The 15181-nt window shown below is 37.3% G+C and overlaps 1 protein-coding gene across 1 annotated transcript in view; it reads right to left on the bottom strand.

Annotated features, from left to right (window-relative positions):
- TRHDE (thyrotropin releasing hormone degrading enzyme) overlaps positions 1 to 15181 on the bottom strand; it is a 395556-nt gene that overhangs the window by 253754 nt on the left and 126621 nt on the right. The window contains exon 3 of the mRNA XM_036930808.2: positions 14233 to 14359. Within this exon, the coding sequence (XP_036786703.1) occupies positions 14233 to 14359 (127 nt within the window). The remainder of the gene's footprint in view (positions 1 to 14232; positions 14360 to 15181) is intronic.

Below are 15181 nucleotides of genomic sequence, written 5' to 3'. Positions count from 1 at the left end.
CCTGGAAATGTCTTCATTTCAAGCCTTCCCCTCATTGCTTGCAACATCTAATCTTCACAGTCTTGTTTTTTCACTTCTGATCCAACAATTCTTTGCCATCCTTCTCCCTGGGATCCTCATCATTTTCAGTGCCATTCCTCCTCTCGCAGTCTAGATTCCACTTCTCCAGGCTAGACGATCTGATGCATCAGTGTAATCTTTTAATCATTCCCTTGTTGTTGTATTCAACTCCTCGGCTTCTATCCATCATTCTCTTCTGGTAAAATCTCCACCTTGTTAAGCCCTACGCTATGCCTAGTCTGTACCTGAACTGACTGTATTATGTGTTCACTTTATGCTTATAGCCATGCACTTAGTTGGGCCTTGTGGTGTTGCAGCAATCACGGTATATTTCTGTTATCATTTTGCACTACCAGTCTCCAAAGCAATTATCTGACCTTTCCCCTCTCCTCAAATCTGCAGTACACCTTAGTCCTCCTCAATCTCTACCATTACTGTCTACTATCTCCCTTCTTTTTTGAAACATCATTAGCAGAGAAAAATGGACATGCAAATTCTAACAGAAAAATTAAAGTTTCCAGACATTATTCATTTTAGGTGAGAATGTGAGATAAATTATCTAAAGGTATTCAATATTATAGTCTTTGTGTGAATAAGCAATATAGGAATGGATCTGTAATACATAAAATGTGAATATGTAGTGAGTATATATTAATTAATTTGTATACATAGTATATAGTTTTTAAATGTGTATATTAATCAATTGATATATAAAGTATATAAATAATACAGTATCAATTGTTAATTAATACAAATGTAAATTCCACTAATCTGTGTATTATGTATATACTTATGAGCAAATGGAGGCTTTAGGAAGAACAAAGTATACTAATTATTTTGAATGCAACAATTCAGTGTGATTCTTAGGCATGTATGAAAATGTAGGCAAAATAAATCCCTAATAAGGGTCTCTTGCTTTGAGGGACTTGTAATTTTTATATTGTTGATCTAAAAAGGTTATTGAGTCACGCAGGATTCAGCAAACTATAGCCTATGGGCCAAATCTGGCCAGCCTTCTGTTTTGTAAATAAAATTTTATTGCTATATTCGTTCATTTATATGTTATCTATTGCTGTTTCCTTGCTATAATGGCAGAATTGAAAAGTTGCTACTGAGATGACATGGTTCACAAAGCTGAAAATATTTTCCATCTGACTCTTTACAGAGAAAGTGTGCTGAACACTTTGGTATTGATTATGGAGACTTCTTTTTATGATTAAAATTTTTTCTAATCACAGATTTTTTTCACTTTAGATGAGAGAGGAAGGTGAGGCAAAGTAACAGATATTTAAGAACATAAATCAATAATTTCTTCTTAAATGATCAAAGTAATTGAGGCCAAATAGAATTGTATTGGGAAGACCTGAATAATTCAAGTGGTGGGTATGATCCTTACTTTGGCCATGTCCTCATTAGCATTCCCACCACAAATCTGAGCAAACAATCTTGAGAATGAGTATTTGTTGGCTTGGGCTGCCATACCACAGACTAAATGACTTAAACAACAGAAATGAATTGTATCACAGTAGTGAAGGCTAAATCCAACTTGATGTTGCTGGCATGGTTAGGTTCTGGTCAGGGTTCTCTTCCCAGTTTGTAGACCTCTGTCTTCATGCTGAAACCTCACACTGAAGAGAGAAAGAGAGAGATCTCTCATCTCCTCTTCTTATAAAGCTGCCTGTCCTACAGGATTAGGACTTTGCCCTTATTACCTCATTTAACTTTAATTACTTCCTAACTACTTCTTAATTACCTCCTGTCTTCAAATACAGTCACATTGAGGGTTAGAGTTTAACACATGAATTTGGGGGAAACATGATTCAGTCTATACCAATAGGTGTAAGAAATTATGATTTGGGGTATACCAAATTTCTGCTGCAGACATGGAATATTGGCTTTGTCCACCAGAGAAATTTGGTTCATCAAGTTTCATACCATGTACCAGCTGGCTTTATTAATATTAATAAAAATTGACAGGATGTATCTCAATGTACTTAAGAAGCTAAATGATCCTAAACACTATCAACCTACCAATTATTTTACAGCTTAGTGAATATTTTTCAGCTTGTAAAATAAAAAAGAATTCCTAAACAATTTAAGAGCTAAAAAAAATCCTATTTTATACTATCAAAGACACACTCTAGGTCATTCATGAATTATTCCCCATACAAAGATAGAACCCATAAGGGAAAAAAAATAAAACCAATAAAGAATAAATCTAAGTTATAAACCACTAAAATTCCTCCAACTGAAAAACGGCATATGGGACTCACCCTCTCTTTCAAAATTACCCTTTAAAGAGCTTCAGAAATGCCCTAAAGGCTTCATTCACAATATTGGATTCGCTCTGCCTGTGTATTGCAACCTCCCTTACAGACTAAGGTTTGTCTTACACTTCAGTCTGTTTTCCATTTCAAAGTCCATAAGCAGCAGCATCAAGATTCTCACAGACAGTAATGAAAGATTTTGACAAGAAAAGGTGGACCAGTAGTACATTTTCCATTTGCAGTCTCTCAAAAAGTTCCAGTTTCAAACCTAGATACCCCAGGGTCATGGTGGATAAAGTCACAGTTTTAAAACTTTTTAAAATAGATGGTTTCACACTAATAAGTCATTCTCAAAAGGATCGTATCACTTTTACATTAGAATTTTTTTTCTAAGGTTCTTTTTTCTTGTGAACACCTCTTCTGTATCCATCCAAGTTGACTTTTATATGGCTTAATGAGGACTCATCTCCCACATTACAAGAGAGTGAACAGAGTACACCGTACTCACATTACATGCACATCTGCTTCTCACCCTACAAAACTACAAATAGATATTCCATGGTTTATAGCAAGGATTTTATTACCCTTCATTATCTGATAAGATCAAAAGTCCTTAATGTTAAAGGTAAAGGGATGCCCTGGTCATGATTACCCCTTGAAGTTCCCAAAACTTAGAAATGATAATCAGTCAGTAAGTAATTAATGCATATCTTTACAGTGGAAACATTAGAAAAGTTCTGAATTGGATGAAGAATACTGCCACAATTAGAGCGAAACAAAGAAAAAAGAAAAAATGTATTGTGACTACTTCTCTTCCATAGAGCACTTTGCCTGAATTCACTTTTGGACATGTAACCTTGATTTACATAACTATCCCTCAGTCTCGGATTCTTGAAATGAAGCTATTTTGAAAAAACTTCTGATCTCAATATAAGCTATTTTTGCTCTGAAGTTCATGAGAATGGCCACCTTTTTTTTTTTTAATTGTCTGATTGGCAGTGCTTCTGTCAGCAGTAATCCCAGCCTAGACTTTAGATTGTTATTTGGCTATAATGAACTCCAGACTGACCAATGGCCAGTGCAGGAAGCAACTCACTCCCAGAAGAGGATTATTACAACTATTATTTTGTTCTAAATACAGCTGCTTTGTCTAGAAAACACAGAAAATACAAATTATTTATCCTGCTATGTTCATTTCAAATAACCAAGGGAGAGAGAAAGAGGCATAACAAGATTGCTCCCTTTCACTGTAGCTATACAGAAAAGTAACCCACAGGGGGAAAAAAGAGAACTCATAGTTTTTCAAGCTTGTCACAATCTTCTTAAATGGAGTTGAGAGGAACTGACACCAAACCTTCATTTGAAGTCCTATTGTGATGTAGTAAACCCTGTTGATTTTCCTTTCAAAATGTATTCAGATCTGCCCACCTCTCAGGACCCTTGGTGCTACCACTGTGTTCCGAAGCAGAACTGTTTCTCAGATTAATGCAGCAACTTCTTTCTGCTTTGGCCTTGGTCCCGCATCCCACAACAGTTTGTTCAGTACAAGGCAGCCAATGTGGTCCCATAAAAATATAAGTCACACCAAATCACACCTGCTAGGGACTAAATTGTATCTCTCCAGCATTCATATATTGATGTTCTAATTCCCAAAGTGACAGGATATGGAGATAGGGTCTTTGGGAAGGAGGGAATTAGGTTTAGATGAGGTCATGAGGATGGAGCCCTTAAACTGGGATTAAGATCCTTGTAAAAAGAAACAACAGAGAGCTTCTGCTCTCCCTCTGCTATGTGAACCCACAGCAAGAAGGCTGCCACCTGCAAGCGGGAAGAGAGCCCCTAGCAGAACTCAGCCATTCTGGCTCCTGATCTCACTTCCAGCCTCCAAGACTGAGAGAAAATAAATTTCGGTGGGTTAAGCCCCTCGGCTTAAGTTTTGGGACGGTAGCCAGGGCAGACTGAAGCAATGCCTCTGCTCGCAATGGAAACGCACATCTTCAGAGAACCAACCAACAAGGTGCTTCCACACCTGGGGCCTTGACTCACAGACGCCGTCTTACCGGGCTCTCGGTCTCACTCATTCTGCTCCAGGCACACTGGTCTCTTTGTTTCTTCGACAAGTCAGACTCCCTCCTTAGAGTTTCCTCACTCTTGCAGATTTTGAATTAAGTATCACCAGGTCAGCAAAGCTTTCTCTGGCCTCCACCTTGTTTAAAACTGCAACCCACCAACACTTCTGACACTTTCATCTCTGCCTTATTTTCTCTACAGCAGTTATCACTGTCTAACATTATATTTATTTTATTGTATACTTTTCTCTCCTGTTAAAATAAAAGCCCAATGAGGAGGGGATTGTTATTTCTTTTGTTAACAGATTCTCCAGTATTCAATAGAGCAGTGTCTGGTATATAGTAGATATTCAACAATGTTGTCCAATCCATGAATATGTCATTGTCATTTCAATGAACAAGAGGGAAAAGAACTAGTAGACTACTAGATACTTACTTCATTTTCAGATTGCAAAAATCATCCATGGTGCAAAGCACAGCCTCATCCTCACTCTACAATTGTCATGATAATAAACCAAAAACTCAATAATTCTTCTAGGCAGCAACTCACCCATTTCTCAACAAGTTCCTTTACTTGAATCCTTAATGAGAAAGTGGCTGCAGCTATAACTAACTCATCTTTCACCCCTTTTACTGATATTTACCAAAAGAGAATTTCCTTAGCAGTTTACAAGGTACATCACCATTATTCCTTTTCTTATTCTGTTCAAAATAAACAATATTTTATTTGGTTCACAGAGCAGCCAAAGTTTTGCCTTCTCTCCCTCTCTGATGTGGTAAAGATGGGTAAAAGGAAAAAGTTGAAGATCACTCATTCAACAAGAGAAATGTGTGTACAACTAGGGCTGTCAATCAAATGACCTCACCCTGTCAATCAAAGAGGCACCTCCTGGGCTAGGATATGATAAACAAACCCTCCCCTAAAAGTTTAGGGCCTTTGTCTGCCTTGACTCTGGCCCGCTCCTCCCTTGGAGTGTATTCAAATAAAACTCACTCTGCTTTGCTGTTGTGTCTCTGCCTCTCAATTCTTTGTTTGGGAGGAGACAACAACTAATGAAAGCAAACTCAACCCATAACAAAAGGAAGAATTTTGGATTCTAATCTCCTACTAATGGGAAGCCATTGGAATATTTGAGCCAGAGAGCAACATTACTGGGTAAGTCCAATATCCTTCCAAAGAACTTGGTAAATTCAAAGGGCTCATGTTCTCATACCACTTTAACTTCATCACCAATGTACATAGGAAACAGAGGAGGCCCACAACCTAAGTCCTGAGACACTCCAATATTAATCAGCTAGAGAGGAGAGGAAGGGAAAAATATTAAACTTGGAAAGAATGGCCAGTGAGTTGGAGAGAAACACAATGGCAGGAAAAAGTGCTGCCCTGAGAGATAAGTAAAAATGTGTTCCCAGGAGTTGGAGAGAACTACTGTCAGACGCTGCTGACATCTCAGGATGAATACGGGAACTGACCACTGGGTTTAGCAAGCGGAGGCATTACTGAACTTGACAAGAGCAGTTTTAGTATAGCACTGGGGGCAAAAGCCTCATGGAGAGTGTGCTCAAGAGACAAGGGAAAGTGAGAAATCGGAGTCATTGCAGATAGACTACCTTGTCAAGCAGTTTAGCTGCAAAAGGAAGGGGAGAAATGGCGCAATGAGTGTGCACGTGTACGGTTAAGTTGAAAGAAGTAGCACCATATTTTTAATGTTGAAAGGAAAACATGCAATAGAAAGGGAAAACTGAGCATTCAGGCAAGAGAAGAGAGAACTGCTGAAGTGATGTCCTTGAACTGGTAAGAGGATGGCATCGGGTGCACAAAAGGAGGAGGTGTCCAGCACTGAAGCAAAGCCACTTCATGTATAGTAACAGGAAAGAAACAGTAATAGGAAAGAGTATATGGCACAAGGTACATGCTGGGACTACATAAGAAAACACTGGAAGTAGCTACTTCCTAATTCAATGGCCAAATTGTAAGGAACAAATACATCTGTTGGAACATGTAATACAATGCCTTTTTACAAATGAAGGCTCTTTATAAATATGTCCTGATTAAGTTAAGCCCTTTCTAAAATCGCATTTATTTTCAGGACAAGTAATCCTTCACAAAACCCTGATTGAATTAGTAGAAACATACTTAAGAATTGATCCAAAATTGTGAAGGTCTGAAATTATTAAAATTAGAAAAGGAGGAAGGAGAGTGGTAAGCAAATTGAACTTGTAACAGTATTGACAAGCTGGCAAACCAATAAAAACTTCTTCTCAGCAACTACACTTTAAGCTCCTAGTGGAAGAGACCATTTGTTATCATTGCTGAGTACAATCTACATAGTAACTGCTCAATAAATACTTGTTGAATTAATTAGTTAATTCGCTTTCTAGTTAATTCAGTTGGTTTGTGTTGCATTAAATTCTCCATTCTGTACTTGTGGTTTGCAAGTTTATAGCAGTAATAATCTCATGCATCCTTCCCACTAAAGTGCATTGTTTTCATTGATTTCTTTCTTCATTACTGTTGTTTATTTCTTTTTTTGCAGTAGTAATTAAGTATAATAAACACTGAGTATCATATGTATTTTTTGTTTGTTAGCATACTGTGAGAAGTGAATAGCATGTAATGGCTGCAAAATAGCTTAACAAGAACAGTTAAATGGCTATATTATAGAATAATTAATGAAGGGGAAAAAATGCCTTGTTAAACTGTGCTAAAAAAACTGCTATATATTGAAGTAACTGTGTCCATTTTAATAGGATTTGGTGGTGTTTTAGCACAAATGGTTATCAGAGGGAGGGTTAGGAACATATAAAAAATATTCCCCATCAAGAGAAATAACTGCTCTTTCGGTTTATAAGTAAATCACCATATAAAGGATTTTTCATATATAAATTACCTTCATGAAAGAGGGAGAAGCTATATTTAGTTAATTCCAAAGAGAGAGGAAAGGATAGTCATTGGAGAATCTTACTTCTCTACAATACCGGTAAACTAGAAGGCCCAGTACTGCCTCATCTGACTCCTTAAGAACACACTCATACTTGTTTATCCACAGGGAGATCTTTATGTCAGTTTCCACCAAGAAACCATGTACAGTTGGCCCTTGAATTATGTGGAGGTTAGGGGCACCGACCTCCCCACCGCCCACTCAGTTAAAATCCACATATGACTTTTGACTCCCCAGAAACTTAACTACTATAGCTTACTGTTGACCAGAAGCCTTACTGATAATATAAACATTCAATTAAAACATATTTTAACAAACTACTAATTAAATTGCATACACACATTAACATAATAGGAATACAGTTACATAACAGAAGCAGACCTATACTGTATTCTTGCAGTAAAGTAAGCTTGAGAAAAGAAAATGTTTTTTTCAAATTGTCACAAATCTCCAATTTTCAAATACATTTATTGAAAAAAAATCCATGTCTAAATGGACCTGCACAGTTCAAATCTATGTTGTTAAAGGGTCAACTGTAATCAAATATTTCCAGTGTTAAGTTCAAATATTTTTAGGAATTCCAGTTAAAGGAAGCAGTTGGGAGTGAAATAACATTATACAGAATTAGACCAGACTACCTAAAGGGCCTCCAGAGATTTCATTTTAAAAAGTGGTATTACTTGAGGCTGTCAAGAAAACATATACAATAGACTCAACGTTTACCTAAGCAAAAGCAAGTTAAGAAAATTCAGACTTAAAACAAAAAGTCTCAATAATTCAAGTATGAGATGCATAATTAAAATGGGAGTATTATGTAATTATCAAATCAAATTAAAAGCAACAAATACACCCACTACTTAAAGAAAAAATGATGCGTAAACACAGAAAGTGAAATGGTTAGCAGTCAATGCAAGCATCTTACGAAAGAAAAATCTCCAAAGCTTTATTACTTGCAAACAACAAAGCATGTTCATCATCACAATAAAGAAGTTGATGTATCTGTTACAGCTTAAACAAAAACTCAATCATTCAAGCTAGTCTCTCCTGTTCATGAACTTCAACAGTGCAATTTATCCCATAACTTAACTATTCCAAAAACAGAAAAATAAATAGGCTCCATCAACATGATACACAGAGCCCAAGATATCCACAGGCTTTCCCTACCGCATAGTTCTCAAAATGACTACTCTCCTCTCTTCTCCACCTTTGATTAGATTTGTTTCTTTTTTCACAACTCAAGTAAAGATAAGTCTTCTTTTTATGTGCATCTCATGCCTACAGCATTGTGCAATGATCCAACATTCTTAACTTTACATAGTGCTTACTATGTTATTGCCCTACAAAGTTTTGCTGCTTGATCATATTCCATATAGTGTGAATCTCTAATCCATTAATTTCAGTAAATATTGTATTCACTCCTCAACAAAACCACAATCTCCTTGAGACCAGAAATTCTTCTTACAAAATACCTGTGCTCCCTTTACAATCACAGCACTGTGCCAGGTAGGTAATGAATTCTTCATAAAAGCACAGTGTCCTGAAAAGAAACAATCAAGCAAATTCCTTTACAAAACTTATTGATTTACAAATTACAAAGAAGCAGCAAATGGGAAACTGAAAACTATCTGCCATAATTAATTGAAATATAAACAGGATGAATAACAAAATATTTCGATACAAATCTGAGTCACTGTCTGCCACCTAATTAATTTATAAAACATCTATGATGAGAAATCATTCAAAATACTCAAATATATCTTCTGATTGATTAAATTATGTTTTATTCTTTATTTTAAGTTACTGAATTTTCTAAAAGGACCACATGTTAATCTTATCATCAATATAAAATTAACAAAAATAGCTATTACCTTATTCCCCTAGTCATCAGATTATCTAACTTATTAAGGTGACTGACATTTTAATCTCTGAAATTTTCAGAATTTCTGGAATCTGTTTCAGCAGAATCCAAAGACTCTGGAGCCAGAGAGCCTGGGCTCGAATTATAAAAATTTTAATTCCTGCTGCATGAACTCAGTACATAATTTACTCACTTGGTGCCTAAATTTCCTTACCTGGAAAATGAGAAAATAACAGGAACTACCTCAAAAGGCTGTGAAAAAGTTAACTGGGTTAGAATGTACAAAGTCCTGACAAGTGGCCCACATTTAGGAAACAGAGACCCATTTGTTTTTGTAGCTGTGATCAATATGTTTGGGGCATTAGAGGAAAAGACAACTTAATTCTCTATATGTCTACAACAACACTGTTTTAAAGTAAACCTCCAATGCTTCTGAGAGTTCTCATGAAAACAGGGCACATAGCTATGGAAAGGTTTGCTTATATTATATCCAGTAGACTCTCTCTCATTACCACTTAATACCAAGAAAATCTCTGCAAACCTCATATGAATAGTTTTAACTGCCTAAGTTAGAGATTTTAAAACAAATCCTATCATCATATCATGTATACATTGGCTGCCTATTTTGGCTTAAAAATGTTAAAGGAATATCCTTGTGCAACCAGGAGAATAAGTTATTGTCCTAACAGCAAGCACCTAAATTCCTAGTAGGGAACTATTCTGATGAAACAGTTAGAATGGAAACTCAAATCCTTGGAGATGAACAGACATGAGATGAAAACAAAACTGTTTGGCATTTTGAAATGTAAGAGAACCTGGGAAGAGAGTGGAGAAAGAGAAGATACTGCCAAGCTGTGACAGAACAGCAAAGTGACTTAAGAAAAGGAGGATCTGATTTTTTTTTTTTGAGAGGGCATCTCTCATATTTATTGATCATGATATTACATTTTAAGCATTTGTTTTGTTTTGTTTTTTGTAATGTAACACCACCCTGGTATACACACATGCCTCGCAAAGCTTCCGTAAAGTCAGGTTAACTGCTGGAGACTTTTCTTATTTACTTGTTTCAATTTTTTATTTTCTAATGCAAATCAAAGAAAAAGGCAAGATCCACATCTCCCTTGACATGGTTTGTGACAAGGATAGACCTGTGAAGTTAAGGATGCTATCAGTTCACAGAAACAGCTCTTACCAAGAGGCAATATCATTAGAACACAAATATTTCTCCCTCTCCTCCTATTCCCAGAACCCTCGCCACTGAGAATTTTCAGAAAGGCTGATCGTGATCTATACCCACTGTTTCTAGCCAGTGCATCCCCTCCCTCATCTCTCCCCCATGTGTGTGCTTTTGAACACACCCATCAGATCTTTGCCTTGACAGTTTTGTTGAGGTTGCTTCGCATGTGACCCTCACATGGCTAGTAACAATGAACAGCCATTCTCCATCCTCATCCAACTTGACTTATTCACAGTTAATCAACTGCCCATCTTTGAAATACTTTCTTCACTAGGTACCCAGAACACCTCATATACCTGTAGTGTCTCAACCAATGGCTCCTTCTTGGTAGCAGATACTGGATCCTAATTCTCTTTTGCATCTATTCTCACAGTTCTGGTAATTTTGTCTGCCTCCTATCTTTATATATTTTAATATGCTGGCAAATGGATTATCCCTATCCAGATTACTCACCCAAATTCCATATTTATAAATTTAACTGTTTGCATTTCATACAGACATGGAGGTGCCACCTAAATGTTTAAAATATAGAACAGTCTTACAAATGATCTCCTGCTAACATCGTTCTGCCTCAATGAATGGCAATTCCATCCTTCCTGTTCTCAGGCCAAAGCCCTGGAGTCACCCTTGGAACCTCCTTCTCTCACATCCAGCATCCTGAACCTCAGGAAAACTTTGTCTCTACTTTTCAATGCATTTTCAGAAGTGGACCACTTCTGACTACTCACTGTTAACATCCTAGTCCAAGGAACCATGATACTTCTCCTGAATTTTGCCATAGCTTCTTAACTGGCTTTTATGCCTGTGCCCTTTCCGCCTACCGCAGGGTCTCTCAACCTCAGCACTATTGACATTTTGAGCAAGTAATTGTTGTGGGAGGCTGCCAAGGACACCACAGGCTATTTAGCGATATATCTCTGGCCTCTACCCACTAAACACCAGGAGCACACCAACCGTCCACTACTTGCCACTTCTTTGAGTTGCAACAAACTAAAAAGTCTCCAGATATTGCCAAGTGTCTCCAGGGGACAGAATTTCACACCCCCAACTGATAACCATTGCCCTACACTGTGTTCTCAAGCAAGTCACAAGAATCACCCTTTTATAACAGAAGCCAGATTATATAATAATACCTCTGCTGAACACTGTCCATTTCCATTTCACCCGGGACAAAAAAATAAAAGCCCATGCTTACCACAGCCTGCTGGCTCTCTATGATCTGTTACTCACCCATTGCTCCTGGACTTCACCTCCTATTCCTCACCTCTTACTCTGCTCCAGACTTACCTCTTGATTGTTCATCAAATACACCAACAAAGTTCCCATCTCAAAGTCTGGGTGCCTTGTTCCCTGTGCCTATAATTCTTGTCCCACAGTATCCATTTGGCTTACTCCTTCACTCCCTTAAGTTCATTGCTCAAAAGTCACCTTCCTGATGAAGCTTTCTGTATTCAAGCATTTAAAAAATTTAGCCCTTTTCCCATGCCCCATCTGCCCTGTATTATAGCTTTATTCTTAAAGACATTTATCTCCATCTGTTACACTATATGTGTTAATAATTGATTTAATGTTTGCCTCTACCTAATAGAATGTGAGCCCCAGGAGGAAAGGGATTTTTGCCTTTTTTATTCACTTCTGTATCCGCATCACATCAAAGTGTCTATGGGAGGTACTCAATAAATGCGTATTAAATAAATGAGGGAAGGAAGGAAGAAGGAGGGAAAGAAGGGAGGAAGGGAGGGAAAGAGAGATGGGAGAGAGAAAGGGCAGTCTTAAAAACCATCTTGGATCTGAAGGGTCAAGGCAGACACAGCTGATAACTAGGATGCATCTACATGCACCATTAACAAAGACTGAGTTGGTTCCCATAGAATTTATGTCAGATATAATTCATTATGTACAGTGGAAAGTAAGGATTTGCCAGAATGTGTCTGTGCTTAGGAATTTTTATGAAAGGAGTATAGAGAAGGCATACTTATAAATCCATTAACATATAGATCAAAACATCTATAGATATATGAAGTAAGCAGAACCATAAGAGAAATTTTACACAGTGTCATGAGCTGTGGTAACTCCCCTAGATACATAAAAAGGAGTGTGCTGGGTTAAGTCAAATCAATCAATTATATACTCCATAAGGTAGCTTAACAAGTAATAGTGACAGTGAACAAAGCTCTTCTCTCCAGATGAAAGCTGTTATGGTTCACTCCTGAGTGAGAGAGGACCAGAGAAGCTTCCTGCTGTAGGCTGACAGTTACATGGAACCCCCCTGAAGTTACAGATTTGAGTTCCTCTACTAATTACTGGTCTGAAGCAGACAAAGATTTGCAGTTTATTTTTCTTGCTGAACTTGTTACACAGGCATTGTGAATTTCACATTAGGGTCAAGCTGGGAAGTCCCCAGCCAGTTTTACACCTGGAGTAGAGAACAGTGCCACCTCCCATGCAAAGGAGATAAGATATCCCTTCCTGAGTTGGTGCCTATCAGAGAGATTTCAGTGTAACAGATTCTAATAGGGGAGTTGATTTAGAGAGGAAAAAAGAAAGAAAATAGAATGAGACAAAACATAGATACTATTTGAATAAAATTTTGTTTAGAATTTTGCAATAAAATTTTATGGATTCTAGGAGCATGTATTTCAAAAAGACCTCAGAATTCTGATGTCATCCATTAAAACTGTATGCCACACTCATTGATAACAATATCAACTATTCTATCTACTTCCTGAACTACTCATTCTAAGACCAATAAGGCTACACAGCAGGCAGACACTTAAATGAAACAGGCCCAGTTCTTCAAAGAGAACCTGTGGTTAAAATGCTAACACTTCTTATCAGGTAAGCACTTTACTCTTGCCAAAGAGCATTAACTTTTATGTGGATGTTGATCTAAAATACTCTTGGGAAGAAAAATGGAAGGGGAGAGGGGAGGGGAACAAAGCACTGTTGTGATGAAATATTTCAAAACAGGTTTTCTGAGAAGGAAAAATAATTTCAGCATTTCTAGTGGCTGTGTGTACCCTCTCTAACTCCCTGGAAAGTCAGACTGTGCTCCCCAAGCAGCAGCTTCATTCAAATTAGGATAACAATATTCATTCATTCATTCATTCATTCACTCAACAAACAATTTCTGAACATATTCTCTTTGGGAAAGAAAGATATGTAAGAATATTCATGGTGAACACAATCTCCATTATTACATTATTTCCCTTCTGTCTTGTTTTTTTTTTATTTACTCTGTGTGTTCAAAATATGAAGAAAAATAATCTAAGGGATAACTCTATTATTGAGGTCTAACATGTGAGAAATAAGAAGAGAAACTAACAAGTGAGTGCCTTCTCAGTATGAAGTATACTGAATAGTTCTGGGAGTCAACAAGACCTAACTTTAAATCACAGTCCCTTCACTTCTTGGCTGTCTGAATGAATGGAAGACCTCAGGAGACTCAGTTCCCTCGGGTGGAAGATGTTCTACCAGAACCTTCCTACAGAGAAGTTGTAAGGATTAAATGAGATGCTGGCAAGGACCCCTCCCCAGAACATATTCAAGTGACAGATATTGGGTTATCTTTTGGACTCCTAAGCCTACATAATGCCTTTCTTAATGCCTATGAGGGCTTCTTGGCAAGACGTAAAAACACTAAATTTTATTTTACCTCAAGAAATTATTTTTCATGCTTATCTTCTCTAAATATATTACCCTTGGAATTTTCATGCTTCTGGATGTCTCAAATAAATGCGTGGGAAAAAAAATCCACCTTCAAGGAGCCCTTCCAATAAAATACCAAGAAAATTCTTACCTAGTTTTGGCAAGGAATAGGGTACTTTAAAGTAGTCTTCATAAAATTCTATTAATCTCTTCGTTATATGGAGAGCATAGTCCCCGGATCCTCTTCTGATGGCATCAGGTCTTGCATATAATCGTACCTAATTAAAAATATACATAAAAGTTACTTTAGTCTTTTAGTGCTCAAATTTGAACCCTTCATGTAGGAATCTACACAAATCACTTGTAATAATACAAAAATTGGACAGTATTCTTGTTCATACATCAAAGCATGCTGTGGCTGAAAGAACCAAACTTAAACAATTAAAGTAACAAAACTGTGTAACTCACAATTTCCTTGCTTTATAAGATGACATGGAGAAGATTTATACAACTTGCATCAAATAAATATTCAGTTATCACTTACATGTGCTTGCTAGAGATATGAAGGTACGGTGGATTAGATTAATGGTTCCCTGACTATGCTGAAAGTAGGCAGGATAAGGGGGCTCAGCAGGAAAGGAAATTCATGGTTTGTTAAAAACACATTGCATCAAGCTTTGGAAGTATTACCAAACTGTAAAAAAATATAATTTATGCTTCTGTCTTTTCTTTGGAACCAACTGTCCTTACTGCCAATATGCAAAGTAGGAATAAAAAACTTTTCATGTACACAAACGATTACCATTCTGGAAGGCCATCTGCAACCGCTCCTGGCTTCAAAACTAGCTAAAGTAGAGGGTCAATTGGAAGATGGCAGCGTGAGTAGAGCAGCGGAAATCTCCTCCCAAAACCACATATATCTATGAAAATATAGCAAAAACAACTCTTTCTAAAATAGAGACCAGAGGACACAGGAAAACATCCAGACCACATCCATACCTGCGAGAACCCAGCACCTCACAAAGGGGGTAAGATACAAGCCCCAGACCAGCGGGACCCGAGCACCCCTTCCCCCAGCTCCCTATGGGAGGAGAAGAGTC

The sequence above is a fragment of the Manis pentadactyla genome, chromosome 10 (assembly GCF_030020395.1).
Source record: "Manis pentadactyla isolate mManPen7 chromosome 10, mManPen7.hap1, whole genome shotgun sequence".
NCBI lineage: Eukaryota > Metazoa > Chordata > Mammalia > Pholidota > Manidae > Manis > Manis pentadactyla.
This window is presented reverse-complemented; position numbering and strand designations above follow the sequence as displayed.